The 21,014-nt window shown below is 40.8% G+C and overlaps 2 protein-coding genes across 10 annotated transcripts in view; both read left to right on the top strand.

Moving 5' to 3' along the window:
• The first annotated feature begins 739 nt into the window (after positions 1–739).
• dnajb1b (DnaJ heat shock protein family (Hsp40) member B1b) lies at positions 740–4,541 on the top strand. The gene is made up of 3 exons (XM_089007102.1): positions 740–1,124; positions 2,302–2,888; positions 4,010–4,541. Exons 1-3 carry the CDS (start codon positions 914–916, stop codon positions 4,241–4,243), a joined length of 1,032 nt encoding a protein of 343 aa, XP_088863228.1. The 5' UTR covers positions 740–913; the 3' UTR covers positions 4,244–4,541.
• A 911-nt stretch (positions 4,542–5,452) lies between these two features.
• LOC148892988 (dynamin-2-like) overlaps positions 5,453–21,014 on the top strand; it is a 27,170-nt gene continuing 11,608 nt past the window's right edge. For 2 of the 9 annotated variants that reach the window (XM_089007100.1, XM_089007097.1), the window contains exons 1-10: positions 7,200–7,634; positions 12,816–12,889; positions 14,004–14,153; positions 14,248–14,451; positions 15,506–15,604; positions 15,779–15,939; positions 17,031–17,173; positions 17,260–17,395; positions 18,748–18,815; positions 19,077–19,215. In XM_089007100.1, the coding sequence (XP_088863226.1) occupies positions 7,474–7,634; positions 12,816–12,889; positions 14,004–14,153; positions 14,248–14,451; positions 15,506–15,604; positions 15,779–15,939; positions 17,031–17,173; positions 17,260–17,395; positions 18,748–18,815; positions 19,077–19,215 (1,335 nt within the window). In that variant the 5' untranslated portion in view covers positions 7,200–7,473. Of the gene's footprint in view, positions 5,472–7,198; positions 7,635–12,815; positions 12,890–14,003; positions 14,154–14,247; positions 14,452–15,505; positions 15,605–15,778; positions 15,940–17,030; positions 17,174–17,259; positions 17,396–18,747; positions 18,816–19,076; positions 19,216–21,014 lie in introns of those variants that run through there. The other 7 variants (XM_089007099.1, XM_089007095.1, XM_089007094.1 and 4 more) reach the window with 6 other exon arrangements.

The following is a 21,014-nucleotide window of genomic DNA, read 5'->3' as shown; positions in this document are numbered from 1 at the left end:
CCAGAATCAAAACAATGACTTCAGACAGTTCAGATTCTGAGAAGAGGTGTTCTTGTTACTCATCCAGTTATGAATATGATTCAAATATTTCTGAAGAGGAAAGCATAAATGTTTGCAATCGATTAAAGAAGTCCTTCCGTATCAATTCGAGCCGTCTGGACGCCAATGTAGCGCCCAGAAATTGCACGAGATAGCGTACAACTCTCTCTATTAGAAATGGCTGATTTGACTGCTGGAAATTTGTGTAAATGTACACATACTTTATGTGTGTTAACGCAATTGGCTGCGACACACAACGATTCACCATCGCGTTATTTATGTAGTTTTCCTTCTAATTTCGCCATCAACACGATGTTTTCAGACCAAACAAAGTACCCAAAATGCATTGTGTGTTGCTTTCTCGGTCAGGGGCGTTCCAAATGTGACGTCACTTCAGGGATCATCATAATCAACTCGAAAACAAGACTTCCTGAATAGTCAGCGCCAGTCTTAAAACGTAAAATAGCTATATGCGGCGGAATCTTTGTAAAATACGCTCAGTAGAAGTCATTTGAAGTGATTTTATAAAATATGGGCACAACTTGTCCGCAGGTGTCGGTTGTCCTTTAAAAATAGTTTGCTTGATGGACAGACTAAAAAGGGATGGAGCTTTACTGTACGGGAATATTTCTGACTGTACTTGAAGGCGTCACCGATTGACGTGAGTGGGGCGTGTTTTATTTCAGTCGCTGGACTTGGCAAAGCGGAGCTTGTGCTCGCTTGTTATGGAAATCTCTGGAAGTTTCCACAAGGTTTATATTCACGCTGTCTCGGGCGTGTCGCAGATTTGAAAGCGAACATTGAACGAGGAGTCAAGGCTCTTTCGACAGTTTTGCATTCAAACGACTGACTGACTGCCGGTTGGGCGGGCAGAATGGGGAAAGACTACTACGACATTTTGGGAATTAAAAAAGACGCCTGCGAGGACGACATCAAGAAAGCTTATCGTAAGCAAGCTCTTCGTTACCACCCTGACAAGAACAAGTCTCCGGGAGCCGAGGATAAATTTAAGGAAATCGCCGAAGCTTACGATGTTCTGAGCGATCCAAAGAAAAAGGATATTTACGACCGCTTTGGGGAAGAAGGTAACATCTTCATTTCAATGTTTATTTGAAATAGCGACGCTGTAATTGTTTTGGTGAGGCACTTTTTTGGTTTTTGGTAGTGGCAGCACACAGACGTCGTTCGTTTTGTACGCCTGTCAAATACAAGGCGTTCCTAACAGAGCACACTCGACTTAATATAGACGTCAAACTTTTTGTTTGGCCTGGTAAATAAAAGCAACGATTCAGCTGCTAGTCACTAGTGATGTGAATTCCGGCTCTTTTCAGAGAGCCGGTTGTTTGGGCTTGGCTCACTAAAAAGATCCGACTCTTTTGGCTCCCAAATGGCTCCTTGGTTTCTTTTTTTTTTTTTTTTTCCAAGGACAACCGACGTCGCCGGACAAGTTGTGTCCATAATGTGTAAAATCAATTCAAATGACTTGTACTGAGCGTATTTTACAAAGATTCCACCGCATATAGCTATATTTTACGTTTTAAGACTCACGCTGAATATTCAGGAAGTCTTGTTTTGGAGTTGGTGACAATAATTAATTTAAAGGACAACCGACACCATTTTTTTTGTTTCCTAATTGACACCAGAAAAACGTTTTATAGCATTGAAAATACACAAAACACGCAGGTTGATATTTTTAGTCAAATGAAAAACATCAAGAAAAATGACTTAAAGTGTCCCAAAACTACTTCAAAATGACCTCAGAAAGTTTCAGAAGGTCCCGCCCCCTTGTTCGTGACGTTACGCCAAGACGCTTTGCCTTGCTCGAGAATCAAAACAATGGCTTCAGATTCGGAGATGATGCTTTCTTGTTGCTCATCCAGTTATGAATATGATTCAAATACTTCAAAAGAGGAAAGCATAAATGTTTGGAATCGATTCAAGAAGTCATTCCGTATAAATTCGAGCCGTCTGGACTCCAATGTCGCGGCTGATTTGTCTCCTGGGAATTTGTGTCAACTTACACCATCTTCATGCGTGTTGGCTGCGACACACGATTCACCATTGCGTTATTTATGTAGTTTTCCTTCCAAATTCATCATCTACACAGATCAACATGATGTTTTCCGACCAAACAAAGTATCCAAAATGCATTGTGTGTCGCTTTCTCGTTAGGTAGCACAAAACGACTTTTTTTTCAGTGGCAGATTATAATTTTTCCATTCATGTCCGTTTGTCTCCCCTTTCCCGCACTACTTAAACTAGGTCTGAAAGGAGGCGGTCCCTCAGGTGGTGGAGGTGGTCCAGGCAACTTCAGCTACACCTTTCAGGGTGACCCACACGTCATCTTTTCAGAGTTTTTCGGAGGACGAAATCCTTTTGAACAATTCTTCGGTGGCCGCAATGGCGGGATGGATGAGGACATGGACACTGACGATGCCTTTTCTCGCTTTGGAATGGGTGGCGGCGCCTTCCCCCGCTCCTTCAGCTCTGGTTTAGGAGGTTTTGGCGGTCACAGTAGTGTTGTGAAGAAACAACAAGATCCCCCTTTGGTGCATGAGCTGCGGGTAACCTTGGAAGAAGTGCTGTCAGGTTGCACAAAGAAAATGAAGATTTCTCGCAAAAGGGTGAATCCTGACGGTCGAACGCTGAGAAGAGAAGAGAAAATCCTGGAGGTGCAGATCAAGAAGGGATGGAAGGAAGGCACGAAAATCACATTTCCCAAGGAGGGGGATGAAACCCCAACGAACATTCCTGCCGATGTGGTCTTTGTGTTAAAAGACAAACCGCATGCTTTGTTCAAGCGTGACAACTCTGATATTGTTTACACGGCCAAGATTTCACTAAGAGATGTAAGTTCAAAATCGCTATACAGTGATACCTCGGTTTACGAACTCCTTGGCTTACAAACTTTTCGGTTTACGAACGTTAAATTTATGAAAATTTTACCTTGGCATACGAACTATTTTTCGGAATACACACAAAGCGCCACAATGAGCGATGTGTCGATCGCGAACGAGCCCGTTCTCCAGACAGGAAGATGGCAGCCGACTGTTTTTGTCCTCTTTTCCCACCCCCAGTCTTCGGTTAAAGCCACATGTGATTGGTCGATATCCGTGGTAGAGGAGGGAGGTGGTGTAAACATTAAAGAGACTGGCAGACGACAGAGTGAGAAAATGGATAAAAAACAGTGAAATTTGGACTCGTTTCAACTTTGATAGTTCAAAGGCACAGTGTAGACTGCAAGGTTAAAATTCCCATCAATCAGGCTCCACAAAAAAACTGCACAAGCCGTCTGAACACTCAATGCAAAAAGCATTCAACCCAGCTAAACAGAACACAATTGATGAGGAACTAGATAAAATGATGGCAGAGAAAGCACCTACAAGGGATCATTCCCCAAGACAGTGAAAGAAGGCTACGTTCCTCATCAAGTGTTTAATGCTGATGAAACCGGCCACTCCATTCCATCAAGCCATCAACGACCATCACAAAGGTCATAAAAATGACTTTATTATACAGTACAGTTTATTTCTTTAATTATAATACCATAGCACATATATTATGCATAACATAATGTATATTTTGTGTAGTTTTAAGGCTTAGAAAATTAGAAAGTAGAAAATTATGTTTTATGGGGACCTGGGAATGGATTATTCTAATTTTAATGGTTTCCTATGGGAACTTAATTTTTCGGATTCACACTTTTCGCCTTACACACTGTCTGGAGAAAATTAGAAAGTAGAAAATTATGTTTTATGCGGACCTGGGAACGGATTATTCTCATTTTAATGGTTTCCTATGGGAAATTAATTTTTGGGATACACACTTTTCGCCTTTCACACTCTATCTGGCAACCAATTAAGTTCGTAAGCCAAGGGATCACTGTACCAATCCGATGTGCTGGAAACACTCAAACCAGGAATGCTTTTTCTTGACGTGTAACTCACTTGGATATTCCTTTTGCCTTCAGGCTTTATGTGGCTGCACGGTCAACGCACCGACACTGGAAGGCCGAGTCGTCACAGTGACATCAACAGATGTGGTGCAGCCCGGGATGAAGAGACGCATCAGCGGTGAGGGGTTACCGTATCCCAAGCGCCCTGATCGTCGAGGTGACCTGATTGTGGAGTATGAGGTGAAATTCCCTGAGAGGCTCAGTCAAAGTGCCCGGGACACCATTGCCCAGGTTCTACCTCGGTCGTAAACATGCCAAAGTGGACTCGAGCACCACACACCAACCCATCCTGCCCTTCCTTAAGCTGCAAATTCACTTTTATTTTTTTGTATAGCACCACGTGGGAGATAATGTTGTGTACTGTTTGTTGTCACACGATAGACATGGGACGTAATACCCAGTTACCGGTACCCATACTGTAAATGCTTCATTGGAAAATGTATAAGACATACAGATAACATCCGAGTTACGACCGGGTTCTGTTCTGACAAAATGGTCGTAAGTCAAACGGTCGTAAATCGAAATCCATTCAAAATGGCCAACATGACGTTTACATGTCAAAAAAATAAATAAAAATAAATTCTTATCCCGTGACTGTAAAGTGTCTTTGAGAGTTTTGAAAGGTGCTTTGAAATTAAATGTATTATTATTATTATTATTATTTTTTTATTATTATTATTATTACACGACAGTATAATACATGATGTCATTCTGTTGTTGTTAAGCAACGTTTTATATTGAATACTATTATAGACCAAACTGTTTACAGTTCATTTATAAATTTGATAACTTTTAGTGTCATTTTTATCATTTTATATTTTGTGTTATCGATTTTTACTACTATTTTACCTGTACCTGTAATGTCAAATTGCTCTCCTGCTAACGGCCACACACATGCTCGGACTCAGGCGGACTTAAGAAGGAAAAAAGTAGTGTACAGTACTACTGGAGATGTCGCCGAGACAATACAGTAGTTATACAGTGCAGATACTGAGTGTAGTCACGCAGTAGATTGCTGTGCGAGTGTGTGACATGCTAGCTGAACAAAATTGTAGTTTGCATTACCGGCTGCTTGCACGTTGCGTTGCCAGATGTAGAATAAAAAAAAAAGAAAGGGTATGGCGGTCGTAAGTACGGGTGGTCGTAACTCGGGCCGGTCGTAACTTGGATGTTACCTATAATATGCTAGAGTGTAAAAAAAAGCCCAACTTTTGAGAGTGACATTTTATGAATGAGATTATATATTTTGCTGAAATATTTGTGTATATGGGGACAGGGGCGAAGGTATTGTGTTTATATCAATAAAATTGAGAGAATTTGATGACCTATAATGTATTTATTGATCTGTTGACATGCTATCTTTTATTGATTTATTGATCTGTTGACAAGCTATCTTTGACTCAAGTATGAGACCTTTCAGCTGTTGCAGTGAAGTAAGAAATACACATTGATGGCTTCAAACAGGATAATTTAAAAGGTAAGCTAAATATCTGCACGTTTGACTCATGATGCTTTATCGGACCCAAAGAACAAACTCAAGTCAGTCGTTTGGTTAACACGAGCATCGAGGAAAATGACAACTGTGCAACTTCAACTGAATAAATCGCTATTAGCCAGCGAATAGATAGCTATTAGCTAGCGAATAGATAGCTATTAGCTATCGGACAACGGCCTGGCTTTCATTCGGTGACTCCGCCGCGAGAGTGGCTGCCTTTCCAGCAGCTCCTATATTTTGTTTTTCTCGTTCTTCTTTTCCTTTCTTCTTCCTTTCATAACTTTGCTGCTGTGTTACTTCCGGGTAGAGTGAACGCTAGCGCGAATGGCTCCCGGTGCTCAACCGCACAAAAAAAGGTCTTATCCCGTGACTGTAAAGTGTCCTTTAGAGTTTTGAAAAAAATAGTATTTATTATTATTATTATGATTATTATATGATGCGATAATACATTTATTTTGTTTATAATCGCCACAAAACTTTTGTTTTACACTCTAGTACGTGGTCGAGAATTCTCTTTATTACTCCTCTCTTATTCATTGTGAGGTCTTTTTCCGCTCTCTAGTGGCTGAACTGTGAAGAACTTTTAAGAAATTTGATCGAATGTTGAATGCTTGTGTGACGTCTTTCCTTTTACTCAGTCTACGTCATCCTCTACAGATTAATGGCTACCTAGTGCTACATTTTTTTATAATATAATAATAATACATTTCATTTATAAGCGCTTTTCAAAACTCTCAAGGTCACTTTACAGTCACTGGATATGTTTTTTTCTGTGGGTGAGCAGCGGCTGCTGCCGAAAGTAACTCAAACAGATAGAAAGCTAGCTAGCTAGCCAATCGATAGCCAACAGATACATAGCTAGGCAGCCAGCCCGCTAGATAGTGTATACATACATAGATAGCCAGCCAGATAGCTAGCTAGCCAGCTAGAGATAATAATAATAATAATAATAATAATAATAATAATAATAATAATAATAATACATTTCATTTTTAAGCGTCTGACATTTCGAATTTTACTAATTACTATTGCTATTAGAACGCAACTTGAAATGTTATGTCGGTTTTGATGGACGTATCCAAGGACCAATGAGAGAGGTGCGTGCTTCCAGGGGTGGGATTTAGGGCTGGGTTGAGACTGCATTGTGTGTGCATGGGGGCGTGTTTGCGAGTGTGTGTGATGGGAATTCCGGCTCTTTTCAGAGAGCCGGTTCTTTTGTCTCGGCTCACTAAAAAGATCGGCTTTTTGGCTCCATTTTGGCTTCTCGGTTTGTTTTTTTTTTTTGTTGTTGCTTAAATTAACTACCAAAAATCACGTAAAATTACGTGAAAAACGAATTACTCAGGTGAATAATACACTATATCAAATATTTTTATGTATATGGCTTGATTTATATGTGTACAGAAAGCATCCACTAACTTTCACTTTCCCCGTCGTTACTCTGGTCTAATGATCAGCTGTCACTAATTTGCTTTTCATATTAATATTGATATCATACCAACTCGTAAAAATCACGTGCAGCTTTAACCAAAGACCGGGGGCGGGGAATAGAGGACAAAAATATCGGCTCTAATTTCCGGCTCCTTATAGTAACCGGCTCTCTTCGTTCATTTCAGAGATCTTGCTTTAAGAACGAACTCGTTCGCGAATGACACATCACTAGTGTGCCGTACGCGTGTGCGTGCGTGCGTGTGTGTGTGTGTGCGCGTGCGTGTATCTGTGCTCGTGTCGCCTGACCGGATAATGACAGAAGTTAGTGGCTTCGGTACATCGCCATTAAGTCTGCCTGCTATTTTATTGAATCCTAGCCGTGCCAACGTGTATGACCCCCTCCTTTTAGTAGAGGGGAACAAATAAATCCTAACTAGTTGACTGACCGCGCTATTACATCTGGAACTTTTCGATAAACGACGCATCGGCCTTCTTCTTTTTTGACAGTGTAGAGAAGCACTTGGAACCCGCTGAAGCGGATCGAGGTGCCACCATGGGGAACCGTGGAATGGAAGACCTCATTCCCCTCATCAACAAACTTCAAGACGCTTTCAGCTCCATCGGCCAGAGTTGCAACTTGGAGCTTCCCCAAATAGCGGTCGTCGGCGGCCAGAGCGCGGGGAAGAGCTCCGTTTTGGAAAATTTCGTTGGCAGGTTGGACTGTTGTTGTGAACTTCTCATGTGACGTTTTTCAAGCGAAATTGGTCAAGTTTCTCAATCTTCTTGCATCTCGTGTAAAAATCGCCAACAAGGCGCTTTTATCTGAGGTTTCTTGGCTTTCTAAGAAGATGAGCTATTCACCGTAAATGATACGCATTTTACGCTAGTTCATTCTTGTTGTGATGGAAGCAAAATGGCAACTGTTTCATTCGCCAAAACAAACCACAAATTTACACGTAAACGCGCTTATTAACACCAGACAATAGATATTTTTTGAGTGATTGCTAAACTCCAGAAATGCTGTCAAACATTAACCTCCTTAAGAACACTCCGCTAAGGCTGTAAAGTTTTATTGGCCAAGCAGTACGTAGCTCAGGTTAATGTCTGACTTTAAAAGTGATAAATGTATATACACTATTTACTACGGAAGAGGATTAGGGCCACTGTAGAAAAAATATGGTTGGCAACATTCTGACTTTACTCTCAGAATTCTGATTTTCAAGTCAGAATTCTGACACTATTCTCAGAATTCTGACTTAAAAGTGAGAATTCTGACTTTATTCTCAGAATTCTGACTTAAAAACGTTTTATAGCATCTAAAATACCCAAAACACGCAAGCTGACATTCGGAGAATATGTTACACATCCGGTTATGAATATGATTCAAATAGTTCTGAAGAGGAAAGCATACATGTTTGCAATCAATGAAAGAATTTATTCCCTGCCATTGTGAGGCAACATTGGCGGGAAATGTCTCACCCAAAAAGAGGCAAGAACATGGCCACCAAGCTCCGTTGAGGAACGAATCAGCCCGTTTCCACAGGCTGATAAATGTCTTATATGGAGCTTGGACGCCCTCTTCTGGCTGTTTTTAGTGCAACATGACTTTTTCAGACCGAACAAGCACATCAAAATGCATTGACGTGATGGAAGGACTGCTACAATGTGTCCTTTTTTTTTTTCGGTCAGGGGCGTTCCTTCAGTGACGTCACATACGGACCCGTCACCAAGTCAAAAACAAGACTTCCGGAATATTCAGCACAGTCTTAAAATGTCAAATATAGCTTTATGCGGTGGAATCTTTGTAAAATACGTTCAGTAGAAGTCATTTGAAGCCATTTTACAAATTATGGACACAACTTGTCTGGAGACGTCGGTTGTCCTTTAAAGTCTGAATTCTTACTTTAAAGTCAGAATTCTCACTTGAAAGTCAGAATTGTGAGAATAAAGTCCGAATTCTCACTTTAAAATCAGCATTCTCACTTTAAAGTCGGAATTCTGAGAATAAAGTCAGAATCTTGTCCAACTCTTTTTCTGTCACACGTCTCATTTTAGTGACTGTTTCCTGAGATCACTTTTATGACTCCGAACCCATACAAATACACGATCACATTATCACAAGTAGGCAACAAATTGTATGGATACATGTATTTGTCGTTGATACTGGAGCTCTCCAACATAATATGATATTCTGGGCTTGTTCTAGCTCCGGTTTGAATTTGACACCTGTGCCCCGGAGTGTTGTGTTTCCTGAGAAAATATATTTAATGAACAGAAATGAGTGCAACCGGTTGGAGTGTTTTAGGATCGGAGCGCTACTGAATTTGTGAGCGATTTGCGTGAGACTGATAGAATCTTAATTAGGTCCCCCTGCCAGACATATCACAAAAAAGCAACTGTTAGAACTTCCGTGGTAAAAGAGGCGGATCAACGTCCTTCAGGAAATTATTGTTAATACGAGCTCAGAAACGGAATATCTGACAGGTTTATGTTTCATAAAATGTCAGTGTTGAGTTGGATAATGTGGCTTGGATGGCCACGCCTTCCTTTTCCCCTTTTGTCTGTGTCCTAAACGGTTTCTAGGGGAGACAGAAGGGCCATTGATGCGCTGATGTATGGGGTCATCAGTGATATCACCAGCTGCACTGTCGAGAGTACAGTGATACCTTGGCTTACGAACTTAATTGGTTCCCAGACAGAGTGCATAAGGCGAAAAGTGTGTATCCCAAAAAATTATTTCTCATAGGAAACCATTAAAATGAGCATAATCCGTTCCTAGGTCCCCATAAAACACAAATTTCTAAGCCTTAAAACTACACAAAATATATCTTATTTTATGTATAATAAATATATATAAAAGTCTCATTATATCGATATCGGTTATATCGATAGTACTGCTTATTACGATACTATTTCTATTCTTCTATTACTAATTTACATGCCGCAGGATCGGATATATCGATAGTCTGGTTATATCGATTTTTTTTTTCCGACTCCAGAGAATATCAATATAACGAGACTTTACTGTAATTGTATTTTATTGATTGCGATGTATTTGTGCTTATATTTTATTTATTATACTGTAGTACCTATGCTTGTCTGTGACTGTAAAGTGTCATTGAGAGCTTGGAAAGGTGCTTAAAATGTAATGTATTATTATTATTATTATTATTTGACTTTCTCTCAAAGTTCTGCTTTGGAACACGTACTGTACTTCAGTCACAGAATGCGGTTTGGTACTTTCGCAATTCATAGGAAATACGAAGGAAAGAGGATGGGATTGTTGTGTAACTTCCTGAATGCTCCGTCAGCATTGGAGAACAGGAATAGTGGGCGTGAGTGGTTGTTTGTGTGTGTTTGTATGACTAGTCTTGTGAGGACCACTAACATTTTATACTATACATAGTGAGGACATTTTTGACGAGTGAGAACATTTTGGTCGGTCCTCACAAGTTTTTCATTCCGAAGGCTTCTAGAGGGTCTATATATGCATCTTTTAAAGTTTCAGAGAGGTCCTCACAAATTCACCCAAAATGATTTTGTGGTGTGTATTTTCATTTCAGTTGGATACACACACTTCTTACTCACTGTGTGTGTGTGTGTGTGTTTATGTTTGTGTGTGCGTGGTTAACAAGAGGAAAAAGTTCATACCAAAAAAGTGAAACAATATTTTAACCAAATTCACTACAGGGGTGAGGACTTTGATTGTACCCATTCAGAAACCCCACTCCTGCTGTTATTTCAGTTTCAAGTCCACTTTTTATTTCTTTGTTTTTAAAGAAGTTGAAGTAGGAAATGGGGTGACATTTAGTGTTCAAATGTAACACTAGTTCTTCTCTAAACTTATCAGCAACGGTGGTCCTTAATCCTTATCTGGAGTTATCCGGACCTCACAAAACCATTGAATTAGGAATGTGTGTGTGTGTGTGTGTATCAGACCTGCTAACTTGCTAAAAAGATGCTGTGTAGCAGGCATGATCTATATTTTCGGTTTATGTTGTATATTTTACATTGTAGAGCATGAGCTCAGCAGAATGGAATTATGAAGTGGCAATCATTGAATCAATGATTCTCTTAAAAGGAAAAAAAAATGATGAGTGTCATCTTAATCAGGATTACACAAATTTTAGAAAAATTACAACATATTTATTGAAAACGATTATTCAATTAATAATCAGTTATTCCAGAAAATACATCTGTGTAAGCTCTCAGTCGTACAGGAGTGGTCCATCGATGAAAAGGTTTCTTCAGCCGTCATCTGTACTTCTTTGAAGGTGTCGGACGTCGCGGTGCCAGACTCTGCTATGATTGGTCCCTGCTCTCAGGTTAGCGGGAGCAGAGGACTACTCCCTGGGGCTACACTGATTACTTCTATTGTCCTGACTGATAACTTCTATTGTCCTGCCTGAGTATGGGGTCTACGACTGGCCCGATTGCCCCATTTGCTCTGGGATCACCTCATCAGCTTAACTAAGTCTATGTTGCCTAAGAAGTCTGTTGTACGAAAGATCCAAATTGAACCTCACCCCACCATGGCGATTTAGTGAAGGGTTTTGCTGTTTTATAAAAATAGCTTTTTTTAACTCCCCTTTCAAAGCATCTATTTTATTTCGCTAAGATTTTAACCTCATTGTCGTCAAATGAGTGGTTGCTAGTTTTTAGGTGCATATGTACTGCAGATTGAGGCCCACTAGTATTATCCCTGCAATGTTGATAGTCTTTTTTTGAGAATTTGTTAATTAAAAAATAGTTCACTGACGAAGCCCCTTGGATAAGAAGCGAAACGTCCGACACCTTCAAAGAAGCACATGTGACGGCTGAAGAAACCTTCTCATTGAGATTAACATTTGTGTTATAGTTTCTTTCATATTTCATCTTGTTGCATTTGATATGATATTTGTACTGTATTTTGTCTGTGAAATCAATGTGCCTTTAATAAGGACAAACACGTTGTCATTGCCGAGAGTGATGTGTCATCGTTGACCTGGAAATAATCGCAATTGTATTGAACAGATATTTTCCATTCTGATGAACTCATACTGGATGTGCAAAAAAAGGCAAAGAGAAATTTGTCCTCCCTTGTCTTTTTCACACGTTATTAAAGTTAAATGTCAAACTTTGATCCATTTACGTCACGAAGGGTACGCCCGTAACCAAGAAACCGACACACAATGCATTTTGGGTACTTTTTTCATCTGAAAACACCGTGTTGATGGCGAAATTAGAAGGAAAACTACATAAATAACGCGATGGTGAATCGTGGTGTGTCGCAGGCAAACGCAAGATAGTGAATAGACAGCTAGTGAGATAGCTAGCTATCCATCTAGATCACAGGTGTCAAAGTCAGGGCCCGCGGGCCAAATCCGGCCCGCCACATAATTTTTTTCGGCCCGCGAAAGCAAATCAAACTTGTTAAATTCCATGATGATTGCTAAAATCTGAGCCAAAATGTCATATTTTTGGATGTCAACCACAATAAAAGTCATTATTCTTGACTTCAGATTTGAAAACGAGTTATTCATTAATTTGCTGTGTGCTCTATATGTAATATTTGAAGGGATTTAAACATTCTAATAGGTTCCCCAAATTCATAACGGCCCTCGAGAGGAAACCATCACTACAATGTGGCCCGCAGCAAAAATGACTTTGACACCCCTGATCTAGATGGCTAGCTAGCCAGCCCGAGCTAATAGATAGCAAATAGCAAGTGCTGTCAAGCTGCAGTTACACCACCTACTGTCATGTGGACATGTGCCGTGCAGTACTTTTAATATTTCTAAGGAAACAAAAAAAATCTTCAGAGTACTACAAATGTCATGCTAATACTCATGCTGATATGTTATATTCAGGTTATTATTGTGTTTGTTTCACATCACTCGTCTCTCTTTCTCGCAGAGATTTCTTGCCTCGAGGGTCTGGTATTGTCACCCGTCGTCCTCTCATTCTGCAACTCGTGAACAACAAAGCAGGCAAGTGAAATATGTACATCATAGACATCATGTTCCTGAAAATGTCCCCATTGTTGGACCAATAAAGGTTGTCTTTTTTCTCTTCCGACCACAAATGGAGGATGTCTGAAGTAGCCACTCAAAACAAAGATCTCCATTTTTCGCTTTTGGAGTCAAACTAATGGGACAATAAATGTGTCCGATATATGAAAACAGAGTTAACATCGTTGCAGGTGCGCTTGATACAGTGGGACCTTGACTTACGAACTTAAGTGGTTCCCAGACAGAGTGTGTCAGGCGAAAAGTGTGTATCTCAAAAATTAATTTCCCATAGGAAACCATTGAAATGAGAATAATCCGTTCCCAGGTCCCCGTAAAACAAATTTCAACGTTCTCATTTTCTAAGCGTTAAAACTACACAAACTATCCCTTATTTTATGTATAATAAATGTGCTATGGTTTTGTAATTAAAGAAATAAACTGTACTGTACAATAAAGTCATTTTATTGACCTTTGTGATGGTCGTTGATGGCTTGATGGAATGGAGTGGCTGGTTTCATCACCATTAAACACTTGATGAGGAACATAGCCTTCTTCGTCCACCATCTTAAGAATTGATTCCTTGTAAGCTTTGGCAGCCTCATTGTCAAAACTAGCTGCCTCACCATAATGAATGACACTATGAATCCCTGTACGAAAGCTTAAAGTTCTCGAACCATCTGTGGCTTGCCTTGAAATCATCAATGGATAACGAACGTCCAGGTTGGCTCTTGACGATATCCAAGTGAAGTTGCCGTGCTTTCTCTGCGATAATTTTACCGAATTGATACGGAAGGACATCTTTAATCGATTGCAAACATGTATGCTTTCCTCTTCAGAACTATTTGAATCATATTCATAACTGGATGAGTAACAAGAGCGCATCTTCTCCGAATCTGAAGCCATTGTTTTGATTCTTTGATTCTTTTAGATGCTACAAAACGTTTTTCTGATGTCAGTTAGGAAACAAAAAAAAATGGTGTCGGTTGTCCTTTAAAATTAGTCTTATTTTTAACTACTTCCGGGAGTGGTGCTCTCAGTCACCCTTTTCCATTCTCAGCAGCATCTTATTTTCATGTTCTCTGTTTTCATGCAGAGTATGCAGAGTTCCTACATTGTAAAGGCCGTAAATTTGTGGACTTTGATGAAGTCCGTCAGGAGATTGAAGCAGAAACTGACCGGCTTACCGGATCCAACAAGGGCATTTCAACCATCCCAATCAACCTTCGAGTCTACTCCCCCCATGGTGAGGAAAACACCTACTTAGAGATCAAACACACAAACGTTGGCGTATTCTTGCTTCTTCAGGTTTCTTCCCCCCCTCTGTCAATACATCTCAGTGTTAAACCTCACCCTGATTGACCTGCCGGGAATGACAAAAGTGGCCGTTGGAGACCAGCCAGTGGACATTGAACACCAGATTCGAGACATGCTGCTTCAGTTCATCACCAAGGAGAGCTGCCTCATTCTGGCCGTCACTCCTGCAAATACCGACCTGGCCAACTCTGATGCCCTCAAGATTGCCAAAGAGGTCGATCCTCAGGGTAGGACGATTGAATTTTGTTGGCTTCTTCTCTTTAGGCCATTTTCTCTACATATCTTTGTTGTTTTTGATAGTATTTTAAAAGTTTAACAGACACAGCAAGTTAAACTGTCATCTTCATCTAGGAGATCTGGCCTTGGATAGAATTTAGGACTTGGGAAACTCCTTTATCACCGGAGTAATTTACGACTTGAAACTCCTTCACAGGAAGAGCTCATTAGCCAGGTTACAAATTTATCAGTTCATGGAATAGACATCTTCGATCGTATCAGGGGCATGGTATTCTAATCAAGAAAACTGTTTTATTAATGTATCACTTAAATTTGCATATACTCTCAATAAATAGCTTGGCAGAGGGCTGCAGAATTCAGACGTCTGTCATGAATGGCTACGTCTCCTGCCGGCAGTAAAAAACAATCTTTCTGGGTCCGAGCCTTCGTCCACGGTGTCCGATTGAACATCTCTGATCCATTCAATGAATGAAGGGTGTCTAAAATTATTATTATTATTATTATTAGCTTTCTATCAGTTAGCTAGCTATTAGCTATCTAGCTAGAGAGCAAGCTATTAGCAATATAGCTAGCTAGTTAGCTATTTGAGTCAGGAAACATATTAGCTATCTAGTTGGCTGGCTATCTATTAGCTAACTATCTAGCATTCTATTAGCTAGCTAGCTTTCTGTCTTTTTGAGTTATTCCAGGATGAATGAACGCTGTGGCTGCCGCTGCTTATAGCTAGCTAGTTAGCTATTTGAGTCAGGAAACATTAGATATCTAGTTGGCTGGTTATCTATTAGCTAGCTATCTAGCATTCTATTAGCTAGCTAGCTAGCTTTCTATCTTTTTGAGTTATTCCGGGATGAGTGAACGCTAGTGCGTGTGGCTGCCGCTGCTCACCCACAGAATAACTGATCCTGTAACTGTAAAGTGACCTGGAGAGTTTTGATAGGCGCTTAGAAATGAAATGGATTATTATTATTTTTAAAATTCTATTGAATGTGTGAAATAAATAATAATAAAGGGTGTCATTTTCGGTTGTGACATATTTATCTTCAGGTCTGCGGACGATTGGCGTGATTACCAAGCTGGACTTGATGGATGAAGGGACCGATGCTCGAGACATTCTGGAAAACAAACTGCTTCCACTTCGCAGGGGTGAAAACACACACACATGCAACAAACTTTTACGCTATTCCTGCCTCTTCTTTATGGTGCAGAGAAAGAGAAAAAAAATACTGAGGGTTCAGTCATTTCAACAAGCTTAAGAACCACCGACTCAGGGCGTCCTTCACTGTCATTCGTAAAATATTCCATCTTTATCCTCTCCAGGTTACATTGGGGTGGTGAATCGCAGTCAGAAGGATATCGATGGGAAGAAAGATATCCGTGCTGCTTTGGCTGCTGAGCGCAAGTTCTTTTTGTCTCATCCTGCATACAGACATTTTGCAGAGCGCATGGGGACCCCACACCTGCAGAAAACACTGAATCAGGTCAGCCACACACTTTTCTTAACTCATTCACTGCCAGACGGTGTGCAAAAAATGTGTCCACTCCAGTGCCAGGGTTTTTGTCATTGTCACTCGAATTCCAGGACCCACAGAATATTGAGTTTTCGGACTACATAAACATTCAATACAGCGTTAGAAATCTTAGACTCTCTTCTATCATCAGAAAAAAAGAGTTTATTCCTAAGTTATATGGGTCTGGAGTAATATGAGGTGGGGGCGGCTGTACAAAAAGCAAATGGTGCCCCTTCATGGGGAAGTAACGTAAAGGACAACCGACACCATTTTTTTGTTTCTGAACTGACATCAGAAAAACGTTTTAGAGCATCTCAAATACCCAAAACACGCAGGCTGATATTATTAGTCAAATGAAAAACACCAATTAAAATGACTTAAAGTTAAACTGCTTCAAAATGAACGCGGAAATGGCCAGTTTCAGAAGTTCCCGCCCCCTTGTTTGTGACGTCACGCCAGGACGTCTTTGCCTTGCTCTAGAATCAAAACAATGGCTTCAGATTCGGAGAAGATGCTTTCTTGTGACTCATCCAGTTATGAATAGAATTCAAAAAGTTCTGAAGAGGAAAGCATAAATGTTTGCAATCGATTAAAGAAGTCCTACTATATCAATTCGAGCCGTCAATGACAGCAATGTAGCGTCCCAGAAAATGCAGAAGATGGCGCCCAAGCTCCGTTAGAAATGGGCTGATTTGTCTGCTGGGAATTTGTATCAAATAGTAGTCTTGGTGCAACACGCAACGATTCACCATCGCGCTATTTATGTGTTTTCCTTCTAATTTCGCCATCAACACGAAGTTTTCAGACCAAAGTACCCAAAATGCCTTGTGTGTCGCTTTCTCGGTCAGGGGCGTTCCCTCCGTGACGTCACTTAGGGAATCATCACCAACTTGAAAACAAGACTTCCTGAATATTCAGCGCGAGTCTTAAAATATAGCTATATGCAGTGGAATCTTAGTCAAATACGCTCAGTAGAAGTCATTTGAAGTGATTTTACAAATTATGGACGCAACTTGTTTGAAGGCGTCGGTTGTCCATTAAATGTTTTTTCTTTCCTTCAGCAACTGACGAACCACATCCGCGACACTCTGCCAGGGTTGCGCAGCAAGCTGCAAAGCCAGCTACTCTCCCTAGAGAAAGAAGTGGAGGAATACAAAAACTTTCGCCCTGATGATCCGACACGCAAAACCAAGGCTTTGCTTCAGTCAGTGCTCGCACGTGCGCACACCAAATCTCGCACACACACACACACACACACGTTTGAAAACGACTACACTTTTTCACCTGCAGGATGGTGCAGCAATTTGGTGTGGACTTTGAGAAGTGCATTGAAGGCTCGGGGGATCAGGTGGATACCTCCAACTTATCTGGAGGAGCAAAGATCAACCGTATTTTTCATGAGCGTTTTCCTTTTGAGCTGGTGAAGGTAACTATAGTTACGGTGTTCACTTTCATTAAAATACAGTGATACCTCGGTTTACGAACCCCCTTGGCTTACGAACTTTTCGGTTTACGAACGTTAAATGTATGACAATTTTACCTTGGCATACAAATATTTTTTCGCGGATACACACGGTGAGTGATGTGTCGTTCGCAAACGAGCCCGTTCTCCTAACAAGAAAATGGCAGCCGGCTCATTTTTGTCCTCTATTCCCCACCCCCAGTCTTTGGTTAGAGCCACGTGATTGGTCAAGAACGCAGCAGTGAGGTGTGTGTGTGTGTGTGTGTGTGGGGGGGGGGGGTTACAGACAGACAGAGAGAGTGAGGCCGTTCTCCAAAAAGAAAATGGCTGTCTGCTTTTTTTGTCCTTTATTCCCCGCCCCTAGTCTTCGGTTAAAGCCACATGATTGGTCAAGAACGCAGCAGTGGAGAGAGGTGGTTTAAATATTAAAGAGACAGACAGACGACAGAGCGAGTGAGAAAATGGATAGAAAACAGTGAAATTTGGACTTGTTTCAACTTTGATAGTTCAAAGGCAGAGTGTAGACTGCAAGGTTAAAATTCCCATCAATAAGGCTCCGCAAATAACCCGCACAAGCCATCTGTACACTTGATGCAAAAAGCTATCAACTCAGCTAAACAGAACACAATTGATGAGGAACAAGGTAAAATTATAGCAGAGAAAGCACCTACAAGGGATCATTGCTCAAGATGGTGAAAGAAGAATGTTATGTTCCTCATCAAGTGTTTAATTTGGATTTGCCTTTCATTAGTCTCGCAGTGGAGAAATTTACATTTCACAGCAGCAAAGTGATGAAAGGAATGAAAGTAGAAAAACAAAATACATGAGCTGCTGTAAAGGCAGCCACTCTCGCGGCGCCGTCTTGAAGTCAAAAGTACAAAAAAAATGCTTATGAAACCGGCCACTCCATTCCATCAAGACATCAACGACCATCACAAATGTAAATAAAATGACTTTATTATGCAGTACAGTTTATTTCTTTAATTATAATACCATAGCACATTTATTATACATAAAATAAGGTATATTTTGTGTAGTTTTAAGGCTTAGAAAATAATAAGGTAGAAAATTATGTTTTATTGGGACCTGGGAACGGATTATTCTCATTTTAATGGTTTCCTATGGGAAATTAAATTTTGAGATACACACTTTTCGCCTTACACACTCTATCTGGGAACCAATTTTGTTCGTAAGCCAAGGTATCACTGTAGTAATGTCTGATCATGGCTGAAGTTGATGGATAAAAGGCTGATCATTTTTCTCCAGCATATGGCAACAAGCATGCAGCCTAAAACATTCCTTTTTTTGTGTCTCAGATGGAGTTTGATGAGAAGGAGCTGAGGAAGGAGATCAGTTACGCAATCAAAAACATCCACGGAGTCAGGCAAGTTGGAACTGCCTGGAAACAGACTGTACTGTACAACCCTTTAGCTTTAGCTCCTTCTGTTTGCTTATGTCTGAGCGCTCTCCCCTTTGTTTGTTAGTCTGATAACATTCACCTTCTTCATGTTACGACTCATTGTGCTGTGGCGTTTTTCAAATTAGATCTGTTTTGCTCCTTTGGCTTATTTTCTGGTGAAGTGGTCCCTCCATGAGCACCTCCTGTCTTCCTGCTCCATGTCTGTTTCATCTGTATGTCCTTCAGGACAGGCCTGTTCACCCCAGACTTGGCGTTTGAGGCCATAGTGAAAAAGCAGGTCATTAAGCTGAAAGAACCGTGTCTGAAATGCATCGACATGGTCATCCAGGAGCTCATCAACACAGTCAGGCAGTGCACTAATAAGGTATCACCGCATGGCAGAGATATGCTCGGACAACAGAGAGCTTCCGGTCAACTGCAGTGCTGCCAGGAGCGGTTTTTTTTGTCGCCATTTTAATGCAACCACACATTTTTTGCACTTCATTTTTCACGTTAGCATTAAAGGATAACCGATGCCTCCGCACAAGTTGGAGAAGTCGAAGAAGATGCTTTCTTGTTACTCATCCAGTTATCAGAATCAGAATCATATGTAGAACACACAAGGAATTTGTTTCCGGTCGAACACGCTGCACTAGTATCAGCATCAACAAATTGCATATGAATATGATTCAAATAGTTCTGAAGAGGAAAGCATAAATGTTTGCAATCGATTAAAGAAGTCCTCCCGTATCAATTCGAACCGTCAGGAATCCAATGTAGCGTCCCAGAAAATGCACAAGATGGCACCCAAGCTCCATTGGAAATGGGCTGATTTGTCTGCTGGGAATTTGTGTCAACTAGTATCAAATAGTAGTCTTTGTGCGACACACAACGATTCACCATCGTATTATTTATCTGTTTTCCTTTCAATTTCGCCATCAACACGGATGAACACGAAGTTTCCAGACCAAACAAAGTACCCAAAATGCATTGTGTGTCGCTTTCTCGGTCAGGGGCGTTCCCTCCATGACGTGACGTCAGGAATCGTCAACAACTCAAAAACAAAACTTTCTGAATATTCAGCACGAGTCTTAAAACGTAAAATATAGCTGTACGCGGTGGAATCTTTGTCAAATGCGCTCAGTAGAAGTCATTTGAAGTGATTTTTCAAACTATGGACACAGCTTGTCCGATGGCGTCGGTTGTCCTTTAAAGTCAGAGTTTCACTGGTTTCACCGCAGTGGTGCCTGTGAGATGATATGTGGTCAGAAACAGTTGGATTTTGAGTGCTTTCATGTGTCACCATGCCATAAAAGCTTTTATTTTGGTCTTCTCGGTGAATGTAATCACTTGTGGTTGTTTATTGTTTCGTTTTTAGCATGAGGTTTTGTTTGCGGTTTTGTGGCAGATAGTGTTTTTTCAGCATTCCTAGCTATGAACTATGCACAGTTACAGTCATACTCTGTAAAGTGAACGTAACATCGATGAAAAGGTTTCTTCAGCCGTCATCTGTACTTCTTTGAAGGTGTCGGACATTTCGCCTCTTATCCAAGAAGCTTCGTCAGCAAACTAAAGTCTTACTGGTACTTTCGGCCCTATGTATATCCCTACAGTCCAGACGTGGTGGTGCCCGGACTCTGCTATGATTGGTCCCTGCTCTCAGGTTGGGGGGGGGGAGCAGAGGACTAATCCCTGCGGCGCCACTTATTGCTTCTATTGTCCTGACTGACGACTGGCCTGATTGGCCAATTTGCCCTGGTATCACCTCATCAGCATAACTAAGCCTATGTTGCCTAAGCAGTCTATAGTACGACCGATCCAAATTGAACCTCACCCCACCATTACGGTTAAGGGAAGGATAAGACGCGAAACGTCCGACACCTTCAAAGAAGTACAGATGACGGCTGAAGAAACCTTTTCATCGATGGACCATTCCTGTACGACTGAGAGCTTACACAGACGAAATGAAAGGAACATTGTTGCGCTTTTCACTTTATTGTTACAAATAACTATTTTGACAAAACGTCCTGGTCAGATGAGAAATTACAATCCATTGGCAACCTCACGGGCTACTTCAATTTATTAAATAGTGAATGAAGGTATGCCCCCGCTTTATTTTTTTTCGTCCGCAAACCCGCAGCTTATTTAATTATCCAGAACATGAAGCAGAACTAACGTCAAATG

This window comes from Hippocampus bargibanti, linkage group LG10 (genome assembly GCF_051943395.1).
Source record: "Hippocampus bargibanti isolate YZ-2025 linkage group LG10, ASM5194339v1, whole genome shotgun sequence".
Classification (NCBI taxonomy): domain Eukaryota; kingdom Metazoa; phylum Chordata; class Actinopteri; order Syngnathiformes; family Syngnathidae; genus Hippocampus; species Hippocampus bargibanti.
The sequence above is the reverse complement of the archived record's forward strand: the minus strand, read 5'-3'. Positions and strand labels throughout refer to the sequence as shown.

Excerpts from the sequence above, each read along its gene's own strand:
- dnajb1b (XM_089007102.1), top strand. The coding sequence starts at position 914 with ATGGGGAAAGACTACTACGACATTTTGGGAATTAAAAAAGACGCCTGC. Across the intron at positions 1,125-2,301 it reads CGACCGCTTTGGGGAAGAAG|GTCTGAAAGGAGGCGGTCCC; the intron begins GTAACATCTTCA and ends TACTTAAACTAG. Across the intron at positions 2,889-4,009 it reads CCAAGATTTCACTAAGAGAT|GCTTTATGTGGCTGCACGGT; the intron begins GTAAGTTCAAAA and ends TTTTGCCTTCAG.